This window comes from Ceratotherium simum, chromosome 29 (assembly GCF_057802395.1).
Source record: "Ceratotherium simum simum isolate JZ-2026a chromosome 29, ASM5780239v1, whole genome shotgun sequence".
Lineage (NCBI taxonomy): Eukaryota > Metazoa > Chordata > Mammalia > Perissodactyla > Rhinocerotidae > Ceratotherium > Ceratotherium simum.
The window spans coordinates 9,924,227-9,945,733 of NC_141928.1; the positions used below are offsets into that span (position 1 = coordinate 9,924,227).

Here is a 21,507-nt window from a genome sequence, read left to right on the forward strand (position 1 = left end):
GTGGGAAGGTGCTGATGCACGGGACTGGACTACTTGGAGTAAGCAGTCAGGACACAGAAAGATCGGTGTGAGTCTCTCTGTATATGGGATTCTACTCTATTTAAAATAGAAATACATATCCTGAGTCTATAAAAATCCTGGTAAGACTTAATACGCAGTGGTCTTTCTTGAAAACCAGTCAAACTTCAGATTATATATATAGAAACGTTTTTCTTTATATTTATCTGCTATATTTAAAATACTACACACCCAGACAAGATTTTTGATGCAACAGAAAATCTGTCTCCCCCCACCCTCCCACTCCTGGAAACCACGCCCACCCCTGCAACAAGATAACAGCCCTACAATCCCATTTTGGGGGTGAATCTGCTGAGTCTTTCATATCCTACTACCAGCTGAACTGTGGAGAGAATGTTATCTGAAAACCTGGACAAGGATAAGCCTAGATTAATGTCACCTGGTAGCACACACAACCTGGACTTGGAACTGACACCAGCACGAGACGCTTTGCAAAAATCGACACTTTGGAAGACGTTAGAGATGAATTATCATTGAAGCTTTTTAAGACTATTTTTTTTTGATACTTCACACCAAAGTATAACCGCCTTTTATAAATGCTATTCAATTATGAAAGACTTCTGGGATTATGTAAATCAAGACAAGTCAACCCGTGACACTTCTCTCAACAGAATGAGATTATCTAGCTTTTTTTTTTTCCTTCAAAGAAGAAGAAAGTAGTACAATTTAAACACTCTGGTCATTAAAAGAAGACCCCTCCTTTAGCATGTAAAATCTGTAGCAACAAGCCTCTTTCCATTTGCTTTGCCCAGATATTCTTTCCCCAAATGGAACTACTTCATAGTACAATTTTGCATTTTTAACCATATGAATTAGGCATTCTTCATAAATAACAGCTATGTTCTATACACAGGAGCTCCTTTTTATTAGGGGCACAGTAATGAACAATGAGCAATGTGTTCTATTATTCTTTGTCAAATCACAAAATGCTACATTAGAATAACTGTGCTGGTCAATGTAATATAGTAGATTAAATTCAACTTCTGTAGAAAAACCACTGTAAAACAGCATGATAAGAAGGCTATAAAAAATTTAATTTTACTCCAAACTCCATCACAAAAAAAATGGTGTGAAAAGTAATTTTGCATAATCAGTACACGCCATCTGGAACAATTAACCGATTTCTATAGAACTATGAGGATCAGTCATATCTGCTTATTAAAGATCAGAAATTATACAAGTAATAAATCCTTGAAAAAACTAAGCGTACTCCCGCCTGTCAACGCTATTTTAACTTCAAATACTGAAGAATGCCTGATAAGGCTGAAAAGAAGAGATTAATATATGCAAATTACATCTAGCATTTAAAATCCCCACAACTGTCTCCGGTTTTCTGTCCCTTATTGCTGCCTTTATGTTTTATTCATACACCAACTCACCTGTCACTTCATAAGCTATAATATTATGGGGGTATTATTAAACAGCATAAAGCCATGCTTTAATTGGAAAGCTTCATTGCATTTTCCAATTATTTGGAGTAAATTAAAAGCAGATGCACATAGTTTAATAAGGAGTCTAATATCAGTTCCGGGAAATCAAAATTCATTGTCATTACTGTGCCGTGATAGTTTTGCAAACTGTACTCAATTTCAGAGGTTTTCAAAAGAAAATCTGTCTATGCAATCTGTTAATTGTCATTCGGTTAATAACTGTTTAAATATCCAAACTACACAGCAGCTTCCTATTAAAAAAAATTAAACTATGGAGTCTATGCAAGCAAACAAATACAGATGCCACTCCCAGGCTGGGCTGGACTTTTCTGACTTGCCTGTTCACCTTAAAACAATGGAGGCCGGGAGAAACCCACCCACGTGGCAGCTTAGCCCAGAGGGGAGGACAAAGAGCGGCAGTTCTGTAACTCAAAGAGCGCCCGAGGTTGCAGCACCATCAGACAGCTCTCGGTGGAAAAGGGCAGAAGCCATGTTATAAACTGTGTTTTCAGAGGTCTGTGCTGCTCAGCAAAAAATTAGCTTCCAAAGTTTTAATTGGTCCACCTAAAATAAATCCTTTTAATAAGTGAATTAACTGATTCAGGACACAAACATGGAAAAATCAAAGAAAGCAAATGTCCTGAGCAGTTTGTTTTTAAGAAATTGACCCCGGAAGGGCCATTCCCTTACTGGTTCATGACCCAGGAGTGGAGTGTTCCCAAGGCTCTGCAGGGGCTGCCCAGAGTGCCTACAAGTGGACAGAATTGCCACACAAAGGACTGTATTCTAAGCCATTATGGATTTAAAGAACCAAATCATAAAGGTTACTCTGCATAAGGAATCTTCCTCGAAGCTGTAGTTACATTGTAGGTCTGCGGCTACAAGTTGCATACACACAAATGCATGTAGCTAAGGCATTTACACGTGAAAAGTCACAGGTACACTCAAACTAGTACACGTAACCTTTTCATTTTTATACTAAGTGACAGACTTTTTCAAATCCTAGGTGTGTAAATTATAATAGGACAAGCAGTAATTGACTTTTAAACTCCACCCACAGCGAGGGCTACAATTAATCTGTTTTTAGCATAAGAACTGCTGCTCTGCGAAGTTCATAACTTGTAGGCTCTCTTCCCCAGTCCAATTAAAACCTAACAGTCTTTCTAAAAGGTAACGGTACAGAATTTACTCTCCATCTCCTGTTTCAAAGGGCATCACGGCTAACACCCCATTGTCCAAGGGCAAGCCACTCCAGACCAGAGGACACCAAATGCTTGCACGCGAGAGAGCCTTCTAGCAAAACAACCAGAAACTAAGCTCAGAGATGAAGATAAAAGCAATTCTTGTGCAGTGATCCAAAAAATAGCATCTCTCTTTTTTTTCAAAATTACCTGTTTTAATAAAGTAGACACTGTGCCAACTGAACCATTTAATTATCTGCAAAAATGATGAATCAAAACAATAGTTTGCAAAAATAAATGACTAACCTCTGATTAAAATGTCTGTCCTCATTAAATCCAAATAAAAGGTACAATATCTTTTTTAAAAAATGTAGTCTAAAGAAAGGAGCCATCCCTCAGCAGCGAGAGATACCCTGGCGTCCTCCCATAAGATGGGGACATCTATGAAAGTTGTTTAATCTGCTCTCTCCAACCCTGAGAAAGGACGCCTTCGATGCACGGTGTGTCGTGTGGCTGCCGCGCAGGCCTTCAGCGCAGGCCATAGAGCCTGGGGGCCCTTGGCCTGGCAGGGAGCTCTGGAGCAGGGACTTCATGATGTGCTCGGTGGGTGGCATGACTTTCACGTTCCCTTAAACCAAGCCCGGGCTCATAGCCATGTGAGGATTCTGGGGCAAAGAAAGGCGCCTTTTTTCCTTTCTTGCTAAAGGGTCCTGGGATGGGAGGGGTGGGAAGGAAAGAGCCAGAAACCAAAAGGCAAAGAAGAAAGAAGTCAGACGTTTAGAGGGTTGAGCACAGATACGATCCTTTCTTAATTAGAGTTGATTCAATGAGACAGGAAGGGGGAATCAGAGGCTGATTTAAATGTTGAGAAGTTCTCTTTAAAATTGTTTCACTCCATAGCAAACTAACATCTCAAGCAATTACAGATTTCTGAACTAGGATGTAGGATTTGCCTTGTATTACGCCAGAAGGTCCCCTGAACTGGGCGGGGTCCCTCCAGGGGTGAGGTCTCTTCTGGCTCTGACCCCCTCCCTGACTGCATTTTTAGGTGGGGTGGGGGGTCAAATTGTAGGGTGTATAAGACCGCGCTTCCTAGAATAACAGAAAGCACTTCGCTGGAGTAACAGTATTTGTGACAGTCGTACCGCCTACTATTTCTGTGGTGCCCACGTGGTACTAGGCACTTCACGTATATTATTTCTAACCCTCAAAATTACAGAAGAGAAAACAGACTGAAATGTTACATAAACTGTCCAAAGTCATGCAGCTGGAAAGGGCAGATACAAAAGGGTGGATCTCAAGAATCAACTGAACAACAAACATCACTGAGCGCCTCCCGAGTGCCAGGTCCTGGGCAGGGCGTCAGGCACGTACCTGTGAATGAGGCCTCATTGTCCCACCCTCCTAGAACGGACCCTGAACTCCAGCAGAGCACTGAGCACTGAGCAAGATGTTACAACCAAACACAGATGGACTTTCTTAGAATTGGGAAACCAATCAGATGGCCACAGTTTTACAAGAAGCATAAATAGCTAAGAAGCTTACAGCCCAAGGATCTGACCACCTGGGCCTGCAAAAGGCACAGCCACCTTTGGCAGAAGAAGGGTGAGTGAGGACTGTGTAATTCATGAACCAAAGGACCTTGTGACAGGAGTGACACTGGCGTTTTGTTAGCACAGGGCATATTTAAGGTAAACACAGGAGGCAATGGAACATAAAGATGGGTGCGTTTACTGCCTCTAGGTAGCAAGCGATTAAATACCTCTAAGTGTGTCACCAGAAGCGATGCTTCGGGCCAACGAGGCAAGCTGTAGTCTCTCATTCAAAATTATGGATGTCGCCGCGCCAGTGGATCATGAGATGGTTCACGCTATAAAGCAAGTCAGGCGAGAGAAACCGCTCTCTAACAAAGGATCTCAACCTTGGAGGAGAGTCCCGCATCACTCACTGTCTCAGAGACAATTGAAAGACAAATCTGAGGAATAAGGAGCCTCGTTCTCCGGGATACGTGATAAATCTATTCCATCCAAACTCTAGCTGGAGCGCTGCAGATTTTCTTCTTAAACATAAACAAGTTAGGATCATCACTGGACATTAATAAAAAGGGGGAAAAAAGTATTGGGTATTCAGGACACAAACACCAAATGTGTGACAATGGATGGACTCAGGGATCTGTCCACAGGAAAGGTGGCTTCATTGTTCTAGCACAGATCAGAATTTCTTTTGTCCTAATGTTAGCAATTAAACGCATTCATTCTGACATGAAAGGGAGGATGCTCACGTTGTGTGATAGATAAAAGATAACTTTTGATCTCCTCACAGAATCTATGTGGCTGTCCAACTGCTCCCCAAGTTCTTGCCAATGCCCACCATCTTTACTCACTGAGTTTAAACACGCTATCCTGGAATCTGACCCCCTGCAACTACTGTCTAAGGCAGCGAGGCTGGGGCATGGGAGCTCGGCCACAGGGGCAGCGGGAGAACTCAGGGAGCTGGAACCAGACAGGAGGGGAAGCTGGGGCTGGGAGCTGAGGGGAGCACACGGGGTCTGGACCGGCGTGGTCACCTCAGGCTTGGTTTGGGCAGAGACTGGCATCTTAGGAGGCCCAATCTAGGGAAAGAAGCTTCAAAGCAGGGTGACACTAGGGTGACTGTCCATTCAAACAGGAGCCCGTTTGTGAGCAGGGTCCAGGAGAGCTGGGGCTGGGGGAGAAGAACACCGGGGGTTCAGTCCCATAAGTGAAATGGTGGGTTTGAGCTGCCCACTATCACCACAGGGCTAAGAGAAGACCATGGCAAGGGGACATCCAGGTGCCCAGAGCTCCCCAGACAAAGGGCTAAGCTAGACCAGTGGTAGCCCCACCTCCAGATGGGGAGGAGGTCCCTGGAATATTCTCTTTCCTGGTTGGGAAAGGATCCGAGAAGAGGCAGGAGGAAGGGGCTGTGGAATAAACACAATCATAGTGACACATTTACAGCACTTTCTACATACCAGGCATGATTCTAATCCTCACCACGGACACTGTCATCTCCATTTCACAGGTAAGGAGACCAAGGCACAGAAAGGTTAAGCTCCTTGCCCAAGATCACTCAGCTTTAAGTGAGTGGCCTGTGTGCTCACCCCTTCACTGTTCTGCCCAGTAACGGCCCATAGGAGCCACACCCACTACTGGAGATACCCCCTGGACCTGGGAGTTGTCATCAGTCAAGTATCAAAGGCCTCACTCTGATGAGGTCCCAGAGATGATGGTCCAGGTACTCACCTGCGATTTAAACGATACACCAAGTTGGTCCCAGCACAATTCACTCTGGGTGAGTGTGCCATTTTCAACTTCCATTTGCCAAAGAGGGGAAACGGTCCTACACAACCTGAAGCAGCATCCTCCGCACAGTGATTTGGAGCTTAGGGTCCGGAGTCAGAGAGACCTGGGTTCGAATCTCAGCCCTCCAACCTACTAGCACTGTAACTTTGGGCAAATCACACTCTCTCAAAACCTCAGTTTTTTCCACCTGAAAATAAAAATATTTATAAAGATAGGATATTTATAAGAGATGTTTATTTTACAAGGCTTGAGCATGGGAGGCCAGAAACACTGGCAGCTGTGCTGTGTCTATAGAATAGAGATACTAATAGTAATAGTATAAACCCTAAAGATTTTCTGTAAGGTTTTCTTGGTAAGGATTTGTTGGGATTAAATGACAAAATGCATGGAAAGTGCTTACTACAGGGTCTTGTACTCACTCAGTAAGTGGTAGAGGAAGGTTAGGTATTATTAAAATAAATTAATATAATCCATTTTAATAAAAGCAAAAACAACTTCAGTTCCCTAAATGTGTTTAAATTAAAGAAGTTGCCTTAATTATATCATTTTTTCCCTCTCAGCTGACAGTCTATTATTGTGGGAGAGACAGAGATAAAGAAACAAAAGGCTAATTTGATATAAATTGCCCCCAGGCAGCAGTGTTTGGTACACCAAACTACTTTATTCATCCCAGAGAAAACCTCTGAAGAAGTGCTAAGAGCAGATGAAGAGCTGGGATTAAGCGTGTTCCCTTCTTTTTTCAGCATTTCTCTGGATAGGCCTTCAGAAAGGACCCTGTGGCTGGCCCACAATCATGCTGCCTACCAGGAAGGGGATTGTGACAGGGAAATGGGGGCAGATTTCTGCCTAAAAACTAGTCAAAGAAGATAAACACACTGAGAAAGGTGTCAGAAAGTTGGTTTTTCTTTAATTGTTCCTGCATTCAGGAACTTTATAGTCATGGCAGTGTTTGGATGGAATATCTATGAAGTTCGGGGGCAACAACTGTACATTGGCTGGTAACATTTCAGGTCCCCAGTCTGCAAAACACATAAGGCTCCTTCCCACAGATCCTCAAGCCTGAAAGTGGGTATTATCACTGCTACCTTAGATGCTAGACAATGTCTGACACATAGGAAGCTTCCGATAAACATTAGCTGAACTAACATTTAAATTACTGACGATAACAAATAACAAACAACAAATAATAACAAACAACAAATAATAACAAATAAATTGTCATTGCAATTCCTGATACTGAGAGATGCAGGAATTTGCATCCAGGAAGGCTTGGTGCCTGCCTGACGCTACTGGGCTGGTCAGGGGGAGACGCAGGGCCGCACCCGGCTTTTCTGCCTCCTGCGTTGGTCCTCCCATTGCCCCTCGGCTGCCCGGCTCTTGGATTTCAGAGGGGGATGTGGGCCACTAAACCACTGCTGCCTGAACTTCACCACGCTTAAAGCCAACGAGAGAATGAGCGCACAGCGGGAGGGTGGCCATCCTTTTAAGAGCACTGAAGTTATCTGTCACCTAATAATATTTTTATTTTTCATGACGACGAAACTGGAAAAAGTCTTAACTGGCTCCTACCCGTAGAGCACAGGAAGAGCAGAAATGAAAGCCTGGAGCAGAAAGCAGCCCCCCAAGCACTCTTCCTCCAAAACACCAAAAGCACACTGGAAGATTTTATAGAAGGCGCCGGCTCATCCTGCCAAGGGCTTCCCTCCTTCCTGCCCCCACACCATCATCCCGTCACCTTCACGGGAAAAGGCTTGTGGGCTGCTTGCCATGGAAAATCGCCCACTTCTAAGTGACGATGTCTGACAGCATGTCTCAGCTGCCAGGGGGTGCCGAGCTGAGCTATGCCACAGAGCCTGGACTGCAAGTTTCTCTGGACTGGGGAAGAAATTCTCTCTGAACACTCAGAGCTCTCTGATTACTGAGAAGTAAGCTTATATATGAAATTATATAAGGGGGCACAGGGCTGAGAAGATGAAGACCATGCTGGGCAGGAGCCAGTGTGTCCTGAGTGATAATTCTCAACAAACCTTTGGGGTCTGGCTCTGATCACAGCCCTGTGTGGCAGATGAATATGGAGAGAAGTGACATTCCTGCACTGCTTCTTGATTCACAAAGTGTTCTTATATACCCTGGATCCTCACAACAATCCTGGAAGGTAGTGCATTATTTTACAGATATGAATAACTAGTGTTGAGTGACTTGCCCAAGGTAACATAATGCAGGGCCTTTGCACAGCTTTAGCAGGGGAGCCAGTCACATATTTGTGCAGTGCGCAACCTGTGCAGCCGTTCACTGTGGCTTTGTGTGATGGCTACACATGCTTCTGACCCCAAATGCCCCATCAGTCACATGCTGAACCTTCTTCCACAGGCTTCCCATTGTCCTCGGGAGGGAACACGGGGCCTGGCTCACGGCAGCTCTCAGTGTCTGCTGAATGAATAGAGGGGTAAACATTCTTTCTCTTCTCTTTGCCTTTAATTACATCCTCCTTGATTCAAAATGACTGAAGGCAGCCTCCATCCTCTCTAAACATAGTCTCTGCCGTCTCATGGTGCTCAGAGGTGAAATCTCTCCAACACAAAATTGTGTGGGAGGAAAGTAGGAAGGGAACATCCTCACCTGGAAGGGAATCAGAAAAGCTTTGTGGAAGAGGCAGTTTGGGGACAGGCCTTCAAAAATGGTTAGCAGAGAAGAGAAGAAGAGAAGGTGGGGCAATCTGGGCCACTGGACTGCAGGGGCAAATGCACAGAGAGACACAAAGGTGAGGACACAGGACTGACCCAGGCTAGTGGGCACAGGTGAAGAGAAATGGCGAGAAGACACCGGACAGGTGGAGACTGGCCACCGACAGCCTCAACACTGGGCAGGTAAGGTATGAATTCATGCAGCCGGCGGCTGGCAGTGGGCTGAGGCAGGCATGACAGTTTGATCTGAGGAGCTGTACTCTGGGGAGATGAGTCTGCCACCTGGGCAAGGGGACTAAGGATAGATAAGCCAGGTCAAGGAAGACAGTCAAATAGGTACGAGGCACCAATGCCTGGTAGCTGCCAGGCCTAAGCCCAGCCAGCTGGGTAAGTGGGGATGCAGGAGAGTGAAGAGAGGACCACCTTTGACGCTCAGCTCCAGAAGACACGCTGGGGAACTAGACACGGCTATGGGCTTAATCCGTAGTAAGATGATCCAGAGCCCAGCTGAGGGGTCTCAGGGTCTAGATCTCTCTGTGAAATCCTAGAGGAGGTACTTGCAGAGCGGAACGCCTCCAGGAGGCGTGAGTTCCCCAGGCGCCCTGCGTGTCCGCCCGCACACGCTGTTCATTAACTTCGGTGACACAACTACCATGCGAATGCATACAAAGCACATCCAATCAGCCAGGCCTACATGAATATTTGCACTCTTAAATCTTTTGCATTTCGAAAGGGTTAAAGCTTATTATTAGCATATAATTTACAGTCCTTTCTCCCAGGAAAGGAATAATGCACAGTAAATGCCACATTCATTTTAATAATACATGTTACAGTCTGTGCCCAACATCTGCACAAAGGTAAAGGAGACAGATTTTTTTGACATGTCCCACTCTGCCATCTAAACACAGGCTTTTTGTTTCTTAAGTGACGGAAGGTTTAATCAAGAAAGCAGGCAATTCATCAATCGAAACAAGGCAGCGTGCGTGCGCCTGACAGCACACACATGGCTGTGTACAGAGCAAACCTGGCCACCTGTCAACCACACCTTTTACATCAGGATGTACAAATACACCATGCGATCAATTCCCCGTCCGCTCCCATTCATTTCTTCTCTTTCTTATTATATTTTTCTTTGTACTCGATTTTGTTGTCAGTCAGGGCAAGAATAGATGGGTAGACAAGGGACGCAATGGCTGTTAGAGGTGATGATAAAAATTTATATGCCTTTAAAACGACTTATTTCCTCCTTGATTTGAGCACCATTATTATAAATATTTTTTCACTTCATTCAGGAATTTTTCCCATGTGCTGTTATCTGTGGCTGCGCCAAACTGACGCTCTTCTCTTGGATACTGCCCACCCTCCCACACACTCATCACCACCTCCCCAGCCAGTCCTGGTGATTATGAAAATCCACAGTGGAGGATCAAGGAATCCAAGAGCCTGAAATATGAGGCCACGTAAGCCACACGCACGTGTCCACTGAAGACAAAGGCCATGGGGGAACCTGCAAATGCAAGGCTGACTATCATGATTACTCAGGGCTTCCACTGGAAAACAGCGGCTTTCCCTCATTTGTGGTTATCAGTAACACAGTCACTCAACCCACCCACAGGGAACACACAGGAAACGGAGAACCATGGGCACGCACACGCAGAATGCGGACGCGAATTCTACAGTGTGATACCATGAACATCCCATGAGGAGCAGTTGTTGGTTAGGACCCCTCACCCAGAAAAGAACACCTTTTCTCGAGCACCCTATTGTGTTAGTCTTTTAGCTTTCGTTTTCCAACCTGGCAATGCTTTATGATCATTAAAGTATTAAGTTTATTTTGATTTTCCAGGTGAGATTCTTTTGTTAAAAAGATAGAAATAATGCAATCACTACAAATGAAAGGAAAATATGTTTATAATTGTTTGGTATGCTGCAGATGAGTTTTTAAATGATGACACTGTAAAAATATACAGGTTTTTTTTTCATGATAAGATGAAGAGCTGGTGGCAGAAATTTTATCCAACTGGATGAAATATATAAATCATGAATTTCATAATACTGATAATTAAATGTCCATCTCCCAATTTAAATGAGGACTAGATTAAAACTGCATGGAGAAGGCTGATAGTCAAGAAATCATTAATTATTTTTAATTGCTTTGTGCTCTCCTGGTCTGATGTCAGAGGTACAGGGCTTATACACGGTTCCGTGTTTCAGACAAAATCGTCCTTCTCTCTGTACGGGTGTTGAGAGCCAGACTGACGAGCCAACGGACTTGTCCACACTCACACACTTCCTGGTGTCAAACATCTTGAAAGGGAACTGGTTTTTAAGAGGGAACAGCTGTGGAGGGCAGAAAGATGGCTTTTCCAGCAATCAAAAAGAAAACTGAAAAAAATTGAAAAAACCATAAAAGCTGAAGGTAGGGTGACTACACCCCATAGTCTGCCGGGATGGTTCCAGGTTACAGCTTTTGTCCTGGTACAACTGTGTGCCCCTTTCACTCTCAAAAGTGACGGTGTGGGCAGTAAATTACATGGTCAGCCTACTGCTGATGGAGAAATGAAGATGTCAGCAAGGCAGTCTGCCTGTGTACTCAAGGGAGACGAAACTGAGTCCCACAGCTCCCTGCACCACAGCGTATTTCTGCATTGTGGCTCACCCTGAATCTGTGGGCTGTTCTAGACTTTTGGTTTACTAACATGCCAGTTTTATTATGCATTTGTTTGATTTTACTATGTTACACTACTGTGTCAGTTTTTTCCAAAGGGAGAGAAGTAAGTTTTCTTTGGTAAAAATTCTTCACTTGGAGCTATAAATCAGTTCATAACAACAACAACAAAAACAAAAGAATAGCACAGTGTGCTTTCCCATACCTATTGTCACCTGTTCATTAAGTAAAACCTGCCATAAGATGGACAAGAGACATTACTTGGTTAGAAACAGCACTCCTGGGCACCTCTTGGCTGAGCCATTCCGTACAGGGAGCCTCGGCACAGGTGTCTCCCTGAGGTTGGACAGGGGTCAGGGAGCTCCTCTTTCCTGACATCCCCTGAGGTCTCCAGTCCCTAAGGTACATGATGCCCAGCACAAGAATGTTTCTTAAGAAACATCTCACTCAACTTCTAAACATTTTAGGGGTTCAAACATGAGTGGACAACCCCCATACATGGGCATACAGGCTGTCCTTATCAGACTCACTGCAAAGCGGCCATTCTGTGGTCCACAGCAGCTTATAGGGCCCTCTTTATGAGGAAGAATTCAGGAAAAGGAAAAATTAGGTTCTTCTTGGGCAACTAGTTTGTTTTCACCTTATCCAGAGACTGTGTGGACTCAGAACCAAACCCAGAAGCCCCTTCGTGCAAAACCTCACCCACAGCTGCCCTCTACTTTTCTAGCCTGTATTTCCCTTCACTCTTAGTTTTTCATTTCCATTTTCATTTTGTTACATGCATTCTTGGAATTACCTTAAATCTTTCTGGAATAGAAAGGAATGAATGGTCAGACATCTAAACATCTAAACAATTCTAAGGGAAAAAATAAGGTAGGAGGCTATTATCTGGGACTAAAATAGAAGACTTTTCAGGAGAGAGAAGAGATTCTTAAAAAGAACAGATTCTTAAAAAGAACACCAACAGCCCCTAAGAGGCCTGAGGAGGAAACTCAGGAGTAGGGGTGTGGGGTAGAATCTAGAGAAATCAGCACAGCCCTGAGGAGGCCCTCCCAGGAGGGAAGTTGTTTTTTTTCCTGTGAGGAAGATCAGCCCTGAGCTAACATCCATGCCAATCCTCCTCTTTTTTTGCTGAGGAAGACTGGCCTTGGGCTAACATCTGTGCCTTTCTTCCTCCACTTTATGTGGGATGCCACCACAGCATGACTTGACAAGCACTGCGTTGGTGCATGCCCGAGATCCGAACCTGGGCCGCCAGCGGCGGAGCGCGTGCACTTAACCGCTAAGCCACGGGGCCGGCCCCAGGAGGGAAGATCTTAAAGGCACACAACTGAGGGGGACAGACCAGTTAGAACATCGCCAGGAAAGCATGAGCCCACGAGCCGCCATTTACCAAAAGCAAGAATAATTTAAAAAGTGGTCTGCCGACCCTAATGCACAGCTAACAGAGTGAGCCAAACCAGGCGCCCGCCACTTTATTTCTAGCTCCTATTTCAAGGAAAACCATCCTCAAACCCTGAAGAGTAGAATAACACGGTGATGGCGGATTTGAGGAGCTAGAAAGGTGAGGCGATGGCTCGAGCAGCCAGGCGCTTTCACGCTCGGTTAGCGTCTGTAGGGCCAGTGGGACATGAAAGATGGGGTTGGAACTGCGGGTGGTGGTCACTGAGGAACGTCAGGGGACAGGAGGTTCCAGGGGGCTGGACAACAGGAAAAACCATATTCTCAAAAAGGGACAAGAAGAAAATTATTGATCTGTGGCCTGAAAGTGATTGCCAGTAGAATTGGAAACCATTTTATGAGTCAGGAGGCTTGTGAGCATTCAGACAAGACAAGGCGACCACTGGGGCTAGCGAGGCTTACCAAGAACATGCCACTTAACATCAGGTCTGGATTTTTTCTATTACAAAAGCAACACATGCTATCATAGGAAAATGAGACACTGCAAAGACAGATAAAAGAAAAGAGCAGGAAAGTTCGGTGAAAACACGGTCAACACCTTGGCGTGTACCTTTCCAGGCCTTTGGAGATACTTTTTAAAATGAGATCACACTGCACATTCTGATCATCACTTAACAATTTTCCTGCACTTCTTTTTTATCTGAATCATCATTTTTGGATGCCTGAAAAGTTAAGGCCATTGTATGGGTGTTTCATAACCTAACCATTTGCCTTTGTCTGGGACATTTAGCATATCCATCACTGCGCCTTCTTTTGGAGTATTATTTTTAAATAGCAGCAGAGCTCATCCTTGTGGGTAACTCTTTTTGCACATCTGTAAGTATTTTCTAGGAGAAATTCCTGGAGGAGGAAGGGTGAGGATCAAAGGTGAGCTTCTTGGCCATTGTGACTCGGGAACAAGGTGACAGAGCGAGGGACACAGCTCTCAGGGTTTCAGCACTGAGTCAGTAGAGGTTCCTCACCCCACTTCTGTGCGCAAGACAGAACTACTGGCTGGACCACGGAGAACAGTTGGCACATTCTGGCCAATGGAATACACACAGTACCCCAAATGGCTGGATGGATATGAAGATACAGAAAGACCCCAGCAGAACAAGGGACAGAATAGGCTGGTCGGAGGTGGTAGCCCCAGACGCTGGAGGCATTCAAGCAGCAAATCAGGATGATCACCTGCCCCCGAGGTCACAGAGGGTATTCTTGGGCAAGGGAGACACTGGGCTAAATGCTTTTCTTCCTCCCTCCTTTCCTTCCAGTAACATTTCACGCGCACCTCTGTGTATGGGGACAGAGCTACACGCTGTCTCCACTGGTTTCTCCAGTGACTCTGAGCAGCATCTCTCCCTCTGCAGGTATGACAGAGATGAACTGTCTGAGTGAAAGGTATAGGAGAAGGGATATTTTAACAGGTATGCCCTTGGGAAACATTTAAAAGTAAATATCACTTTAATAACCACACATACAAACTAAATGTACGCTGCTTTTCAAATTTCTAATTCCACTGTTTGGAAATCTACTTATCCTAGGAAGGGACTGCAAACTAAGGGAGCAGGAATCAAATGTTTTCAGGAATGAACCAGAGCATACTAGGAGACTGCACCAAAGGTTTAGCCCCTAAAGTCTGCAGCGAACATGTGCCCAAGCCAGTTCGGAAGGAGAACAGTTTGATGATTCATTTCATTACCAGCAGAGCTCCAGCTATTATGGCATCGGGTACCAGGCAAGGGCTAGGGCCTGGGTCACACTCTGCCTTGACGGTTTTTGGAATGAACCGTTGAAACCTTACTTTGCAATACCAAACTGAGACGTGCCACTCAGCGCCAAGTACTGTTGGTACGGGGGAGGGGGTTGTCTCTACTCCCAGCCAGCCAGCACAGCTCGCAGGCAGGCTGCTGGCGGGTGGGTGGGCAGGCTTCCCAGCTACACCAGGGCTGCCCAGTGTTGAGCCTGCAGGCCTTATGGAGCCAGTGGGTCCTGCGGGATATTTCTGGCAGCATCACAACAAAGCCGTCTTGGACCCTGGCAGAACAATTTGGCGCCTGCAGCCGCTGAGGAGGCCTGAGCTGCCTGCTGCTATGGGCTGCAGCCTCAACTACCTCTGTTTGGAAGATAAAATCCAACTGACTGCCACTTACATAAATGTAACAGGAAGTTTCTGAATGGCCTCCCCTGTGTCCTGAGGCTGTTACCTCGGCATTGCTAAACTAACAGCTGAAATGAACCCAGACAACACCTCATCAAAGCCGTGGGGCGAGGAAGCGGCGGTCCAGAGGCAGACAAGAACACTCCTGCCAAACCAGAGGAGATTTCACTGTGGGCCCTTTTCTGTAGAAACGCCAACAGCTGGGAAAGCCATCAGAGAACCCAGGTAAGGTGGGGGGAGCTGAACCCTGTGCCTGGAAAAAGATTTGCAAGCTGGAGGAAAACAGTCATCTGCTCTGATTGCCCTCTCCTTACGTGCATTCAGAATGGGGTCGCCCTGCTGGGTTTCAGAGGCCTGTTTTGCACCACTCTGCCACTAAGCATCTGGGGAAATATTCAGCTTTTCTACAAAATAGATCATCTTTCCACACTTGTTATGCTCCTTGTCGACTCTGTTGAAATAGCCACAGCACAAAAGGAACTCTCCCTGGAGATGCTTTTCTTAGACGACATGTTCCCTCTACCCTTTGGGAGCCTGGTTCCTGGAGTGCAGCCAGGGGATACAGGCTCTACGAACACCCCTCTTCTTCCCTTTCCCTGACAGGAGTGCCACCCAGAAATAGAACAATTGGCTTTTGCTTATACTTCCAAACCTATTAGGGAGTGATCATAACAAGAAAAACTAACACTGACACGAATTATACCATTGTTCTATTTCATCTATTTAGTAACCTGAAGTTGCAATTTTTAGAAGAAAGATTACCTTTTAAATAACTGATTCATTATGGTACATGAATGAATGCCATGTTCCCGTGTTCAAAATGTCACTCACCATTAAGGGCGTGCACTGGTAAGTGGCACTGATTTGCCACTTCCCCCTTATAGACAAACACCCCCGAATGGAGGCCCAGCATAATCGGAGGCCAGTTCCTGGGACTCCTCAGCTCTTAGCAAGTCACCTGCACAGCCAGGCACCTAATGAATCTCAATTCTGTAATAAGGCTTGTAAGTTCTCCCCTCTCTGGGTGAAGGTGAAAGGAAACTAGGACTGCTGAAGTTTCTGCCAAGGTAACACTGTCAATTTCAAAGCCAGGTTCAGAAATCACAGACTCACATGATGGCGGGTGTGAGGGGAGACCGCCAGTGTAACTTCTGGCCACAAACCTGGCTTTGGGAAATGAGAGGTGAGGACAGACCTGGATACGGGAGGGTGAGCGGACCAGGCCTCAGTCCCCCTGGGAACCCTGCCCTGGATCTGGCAGGTGAACAATGCAGTGACTATTCTCTGGAAACCTCCCTTCGAGCTTGTGAAATCCACACATTGTTTTTCATCATTAGTTTCAAAATATGCTGAGTATTTGGCCCTTCTCTAAGTGCTGCGGTGACACAAAGGAAAGGGAAGGCCTAGTCCCTGAAGGGAACAGGCCATTTGCAGGGAAAAAAAGAGAGGTAAGACAGACAGATGCTGTGAGAAGCCAGGAAGCACGCAGAGGGAGGTGGTGCCCGGGACACAGACGCGGCAGCCGGCCATTAGCAGCGGCCCCACCTACCTGAGATGGCATACAGATTGGAGTGCTGGTACTCATAGTCAGCCCGAGTGCTGTTCCTGCCTCGGAAGGTAGCAGGCAGTGTTAGAGAGATGTGCCTGAGAAAGAGACAGAGGAGAAAAAGGTGGTTAAGCGTGCACGGAGCATTCCCCAAGGCTCAGAAAGCTCCCGACGCCATCGACAGCCCACAGGAGTGCGCAGCAGGAGGTGTGGGCGCTCATCCTGGTGAGCAGGACTTCTCCACCAGCTCGAGTCTCCTCAAGGAATTCAGAAGCTTACAGAAATCAGCAGCCACCGTTTTCCATACCAGGAAGGACATCCAAGAAGAAGAAAGGGTTCCCCAAGCCTTACGGCATGTCCAAGGTGCTTTAATGAGGTGGGCAATTTAGTCCAGACTCTGCCCACTGGGCAAAACACACCAGCGGGACCAGAACACTCAGGATCTGAACTTCAGTCTCGGTTTGTCCCACCATCTTGGTTCCATTATCTATCCAATGGCTTCCATGCCTGACCCGCAGGGCTGCTGAGAACAGTGCAGGAAGCACTTTGTGAACGAAGGTGTTGGGTATTATTATTACCATGTGAGTCCAGGAAACTGATGACCACTGAGAATCAGAATGGCACATTCCTCTGAATTGCCACATCTGCGTGTTCCCCCCTGGGCAGGAGCACACAGTAGGCGCTCAGGAAAACACCTTCGATTGCTCCAGTGCTGTCGTTTATGGCACAGGTGCTGGCCATTAAAGCCCACGATGCACACAGCATTGAGTATTTGATCAAAAGCAAATCATCACTTGGTGTGGTCATCAGCTGCCTTTAGCAAATGTGGAAAACTAAGATTAAAATTATAGGAGGGGCCGGCGCAGTGTTAAGTTCGTGTGTTCTGCTTCAGCAGCTCAGGTTTCTCCAGTTCGGATCCTGGGCGCGGACCTACTCACCACTCACCAAGCCATGCTGAGGCGGCATCCCATATAGAGCAACTAGAAGGACCAACAACTAGGATATACAACTATGTACTGGAGCTTTGGGGGAAAAAAAGAAAAAAGAGGAAGATCGACAACACATGTTAGCACAGGGCCAATCTTCCTCATAAAAAAAATTTTAAAAAAATAGGAAAACTATTTAAAACTCAACAGGTCTGGGGGAGAAAGCAAAAATACCTCTTCTTGGCACGACTGGGGGTGGTTTGAAATAGCTCAGTAGCCCAAGCTTTGGCCACATTCAGTCATTTCCAAAAGAGAAGAGACGGAGGGAGGGAGCACTCACTACATAAAGGAAGCTTTAAGTTTTACATGTTGCCTTTTTCACACAACAAATGCATGACCTCCTAGAACGATTGTTGCACGTACAGACCCCTGGGAGGAAAGGCTCTCCAGGCAGGGCCTGTTCCCACAGGGCCAGGAGTGAGCAGGAGCCTCCGGGGACAAGATGGGGCCAAGGGCTATAAAGGCATTTGGTTTGCTGGCTGCAGAGTGAGCACTGACCACAAACACCCGTGCCACTGAAGCAGCGGGCTTTACCGAGCACCGACTGTGCGCTCAGGGCTATGGGGAACCAGCAGACACAAGCACCTGGAGACGTGTCCACTGGGTACTCTGACTTGCCGTAGTGAACTTGCACTGTCTGCTCCTCACTGCTGCTAACTAAGGCTACGCAGGTGAGCTCCCTGAAGGAGGTCCCAGACTACGGGGGATAAAGGTGCAGGAACAAATCATCGTGCAACATGACATGTGCTCGGAGAATAAAAACCAGGCGCTGAGTGAGCACGAAAGGAAGGAAAAACACGTTCTGATAAAGGGGATGGGCCTTCTGGTGACACCGTCACAGAGGAGGACACGAGTGCTAAAAGAGTCAAAGGGACTCCCCGGGTAGTCAGGGAAAGCCAACACTCCGGCGTAGGGTTAGGGTACACATGGGAAACAAAGCTGGAGAGACAGGCGGGCCTTTTGCAAAGGACGCCAAATGCCACACCAAGAGGTCTGGGTTCTGTCCCCTGGGACGAAGGTTCCCCACTCTGTTCGGTGCATCACAGCACAGATGGAAGCATTAGAGCCACCTGGGAAATTGCTAACAGTACAGATTCACGGCCCCGACCCTGGGGAGGCCGGTTCAGTGGGCCTGGGGGGCAGCCCAGAAATCTATTTCTAACAAGCTCCAGCAGTGCCTCTGAAGACTGGCCAGGTTTGGGGACCCTGAGAGGGTGAGGAGCAGCTGCAGAGGGTTTTAAGCAGTTGATCAATGCCTCTGACCACAGCACTTAGTCAATGAAGCTGAGCAAACAGAAGAATGAATTATTGACTGTGGTTGTGGTTGAGCAGAGCTAAAATGATGACAGGGGACCCTGTGGAGAGTGCTCGCCATGTGACGGCCCCGGGGTATGCAGATTTCACGCATTCTCCTCACATGCCCCTACAGGGCAGGTGCAGGCCCTACACTACATGCAGGGCCCAGAGCAAAATGAGAATGTGGGGCCCTGGTTCAAAACATTTCAAGATGGTTCAAAATATTTCAAGCAGAGCATTAAGCCAAGCGTGGGGCCTTCTGAGCACGGGGCCCTGTGGGACTGTCCTGGCTGTACATCCACGAAGCTGGCCTGGGTGGGTGCTGTTTCTGCAGCCACTGTACCAATGAGGGGATCACCAGGAGCCAGGGGAAGAACTGTGCTTCAGGGCTGCCACACCCTAAGATTTCTAAGCCTTGAAAACCCTAAAAAGGTGCCTCCAATGTAACCAAGGACTCCAAACATCTGGGCAGGGCAGTAGCTCCTGCAGCAGCTGGAGGCATTCGGGAAGGCTCAGGAGGAGGCAGGGTGTTGGCACAACTTTAGAAGACGGGTGGGCCTGGATGACAGCACGGAGCCCAACCAGGAGCCAGAGGAGAGAACGGGGCCAGCCCAGCCATTCAGCGGTCAAAGGTCAGGCAGGGCCTCTGTGAAGTCAGAGCTTACCCTGCAGCAGGGGCCATGAAAGCATCCACAAGGTCACAGGAACAAACAGTAGCTTACGAATGCAATCAGGCACAGAAAGCAGGAAGACAGCTCCCCTGAGGAAGTGCCGGGTGGGTGGAGAAGTGAGGATGGGCAGCTCAGAGGGGTGTGGCAGGGAGGAGCACCAGCGCCTCCAGGCTCTGCAACCAGCCTCCTAAGCAGCAGGAAGTCTGGCTGAGGGCGGACCTGGAAGGAGGCCAGGGTGGCCAGAGCCCCAAGGCCAGAGAGAGGGCGTGGGACCAGGCTGAAGAGGGCTATGGGGCCACAGCACGCAAGGCCCTGTGTGAGTTCTGACTTGATCCTGAAGGATTTTTAAGAAGAGATGCGACAAGATCCAATTTATAATTTTAAAAATTGCCTGCCTGTGGGAAAGTGAGAAGCCACGGAAGATGGGAAGGGAGCAGCAAATTACGATGAAGATTATCATGAAACTGCAGACAATTATTCAGCACCTACTGTGTGCAGACTCTCAACAAGTCCTGTCAAAATGACCAGCTGCTACCCTCTAAATGAACAGTTTTGGAAAATTCTATGGCACATGGGACTTAAGAAAGAAGTATCTTCATACTAGAGCAATCAAGGTGCCAGCTCCTTAACTACCCCACGCCCACCGTGGACCTCCTGGTCTGAATTTGCTTGCGTCTCTGGGGCATCAGACTTTGCCTGCGACCACACTCTGCAGCTCCCCCTCCCTTGGCCTGGTCCTCCTTCTTCCTCACAGCCAGTCCTTGCTGGCTCCTCCTCCAACTTTGTAAAGGTTGCTGTTCGCAAGGGTTCTGGTTTAGCTCTCTTCTCACGCCACACACTTTCCCTGGACAACCTAATCCAGGTCCACACCCTGGTTTTAGCCGTCCACACACACCAGCCCACCTCTCCAGACTCTATCTCTCGTCACTGCCCACTTCTCCCTCCACCAGGAAGAGCGAAAGGCTTGTAAATCTCTGAATATGCCGTGTTTCTTCATGCCTGATTCTTTACCCACGCTGCTCCCTCTCCCTAGAATCTCCATTTCCTCTTTACCTACTCTCCAAACTCCTATCCATCCTTCAATACCCCACCCTAAGCATCCCCTCTTTGGAGAACCTTCCCTGGTCTTGTCCCAGGCTGGACTGGGTGTCTGTATGTCCACTCTCACTCCAGTTATCACCATATAGCATAATCATTTGATACAAGCTTGTCCCTCTAACATGACTGTGACCTCCTCAAGAGCAGGGCCAAATCTCAGCCATTTTGTATCCCATTTACCAGGACAAGTTCCACCCTATAGTACACAATTTTTGAACATTTGTTGACCAAATCAAGTGTTGAACCTAGTCCATCATGGACGTGAACTGCTGTTGCCTCTATTACTTCATTTCCGCACATGTGTGTTTGCTCAACTAGACTCAAGGGATCTCTGGGAGACTCATTATACTATGCACCCCACTCCTCTGCTACAGAGGAAAATAGGTATGATGTGAGAAGAAGTCAGTGGTGGCAGCAACCAGGAATTTACAAGGGGGAAAAAAAGAAAGTTTCTGATCTCATACAACAGACAATGTGTGGCTGATGCAGTAAATGTGAAATTAAAACAGGACTCAAGTCACAGGGCTGACTGTATCTTTTACAGAGTAATTGCTCAATAGGAATCTGTTGACTCGAAATCAAGTTACCAAAAGCTGCAGCTGCAGAGGCTGATGCAAGGGTGGGCATGGGGCAGCATCCAGAGAGCGGGAAGCAGGCAAGACCCCTGACCAGACACAGCTGTAGGGAGAAGAGTTCCCCATGCTGCAAACAGCCTCTTCTGCATCTTCACTTCTGTTGTTCCTGGACACAGGAAGGAGGGGACATGGGGCCAGGAGGACGAAAAGGCAGACCAAGGCCTCCCGTTAATGAGAATGGACGGTTTGGGCTGAGGCGACAGAACACCTGTGGTTAAATCGAAAGAAGTCACCTGCTGAAGAGGAAGCGGCCCCGGGGCACTGTAGCCTCAGATTAGCCTGAAAGTGACAGGCAGACAGGAATGGCTCT

At 47.0% G+C, this 21,507-nt stretch overlaps 1 protein-coding gene across 3 annotated transcripts in view; it reads right to left on the bottom strand.

Annotated features, from left to right (window-relative positions):
- Positions 1-21,507, bottom strand: part of MVB12B (multivesicular body subunit 12B) — a 184,428-nt gene that overhangs the window by 62,319 nt on the left and 100,602 nt on the right. For all 3 annotated transcript variants that reach the window (XM_087419078.1, XM_087419079.1, XM_087419080.1), the window contains exon 7: positions 16,515-16,609. In XM_087419078.1, coding sequence (XP_087275204.1) covers positions 16,515-16,609 — 95 coding nt within the window. The remainder of the gene's footprint in view (positions 1-16,514; positions 16,610-21,507) is intronic.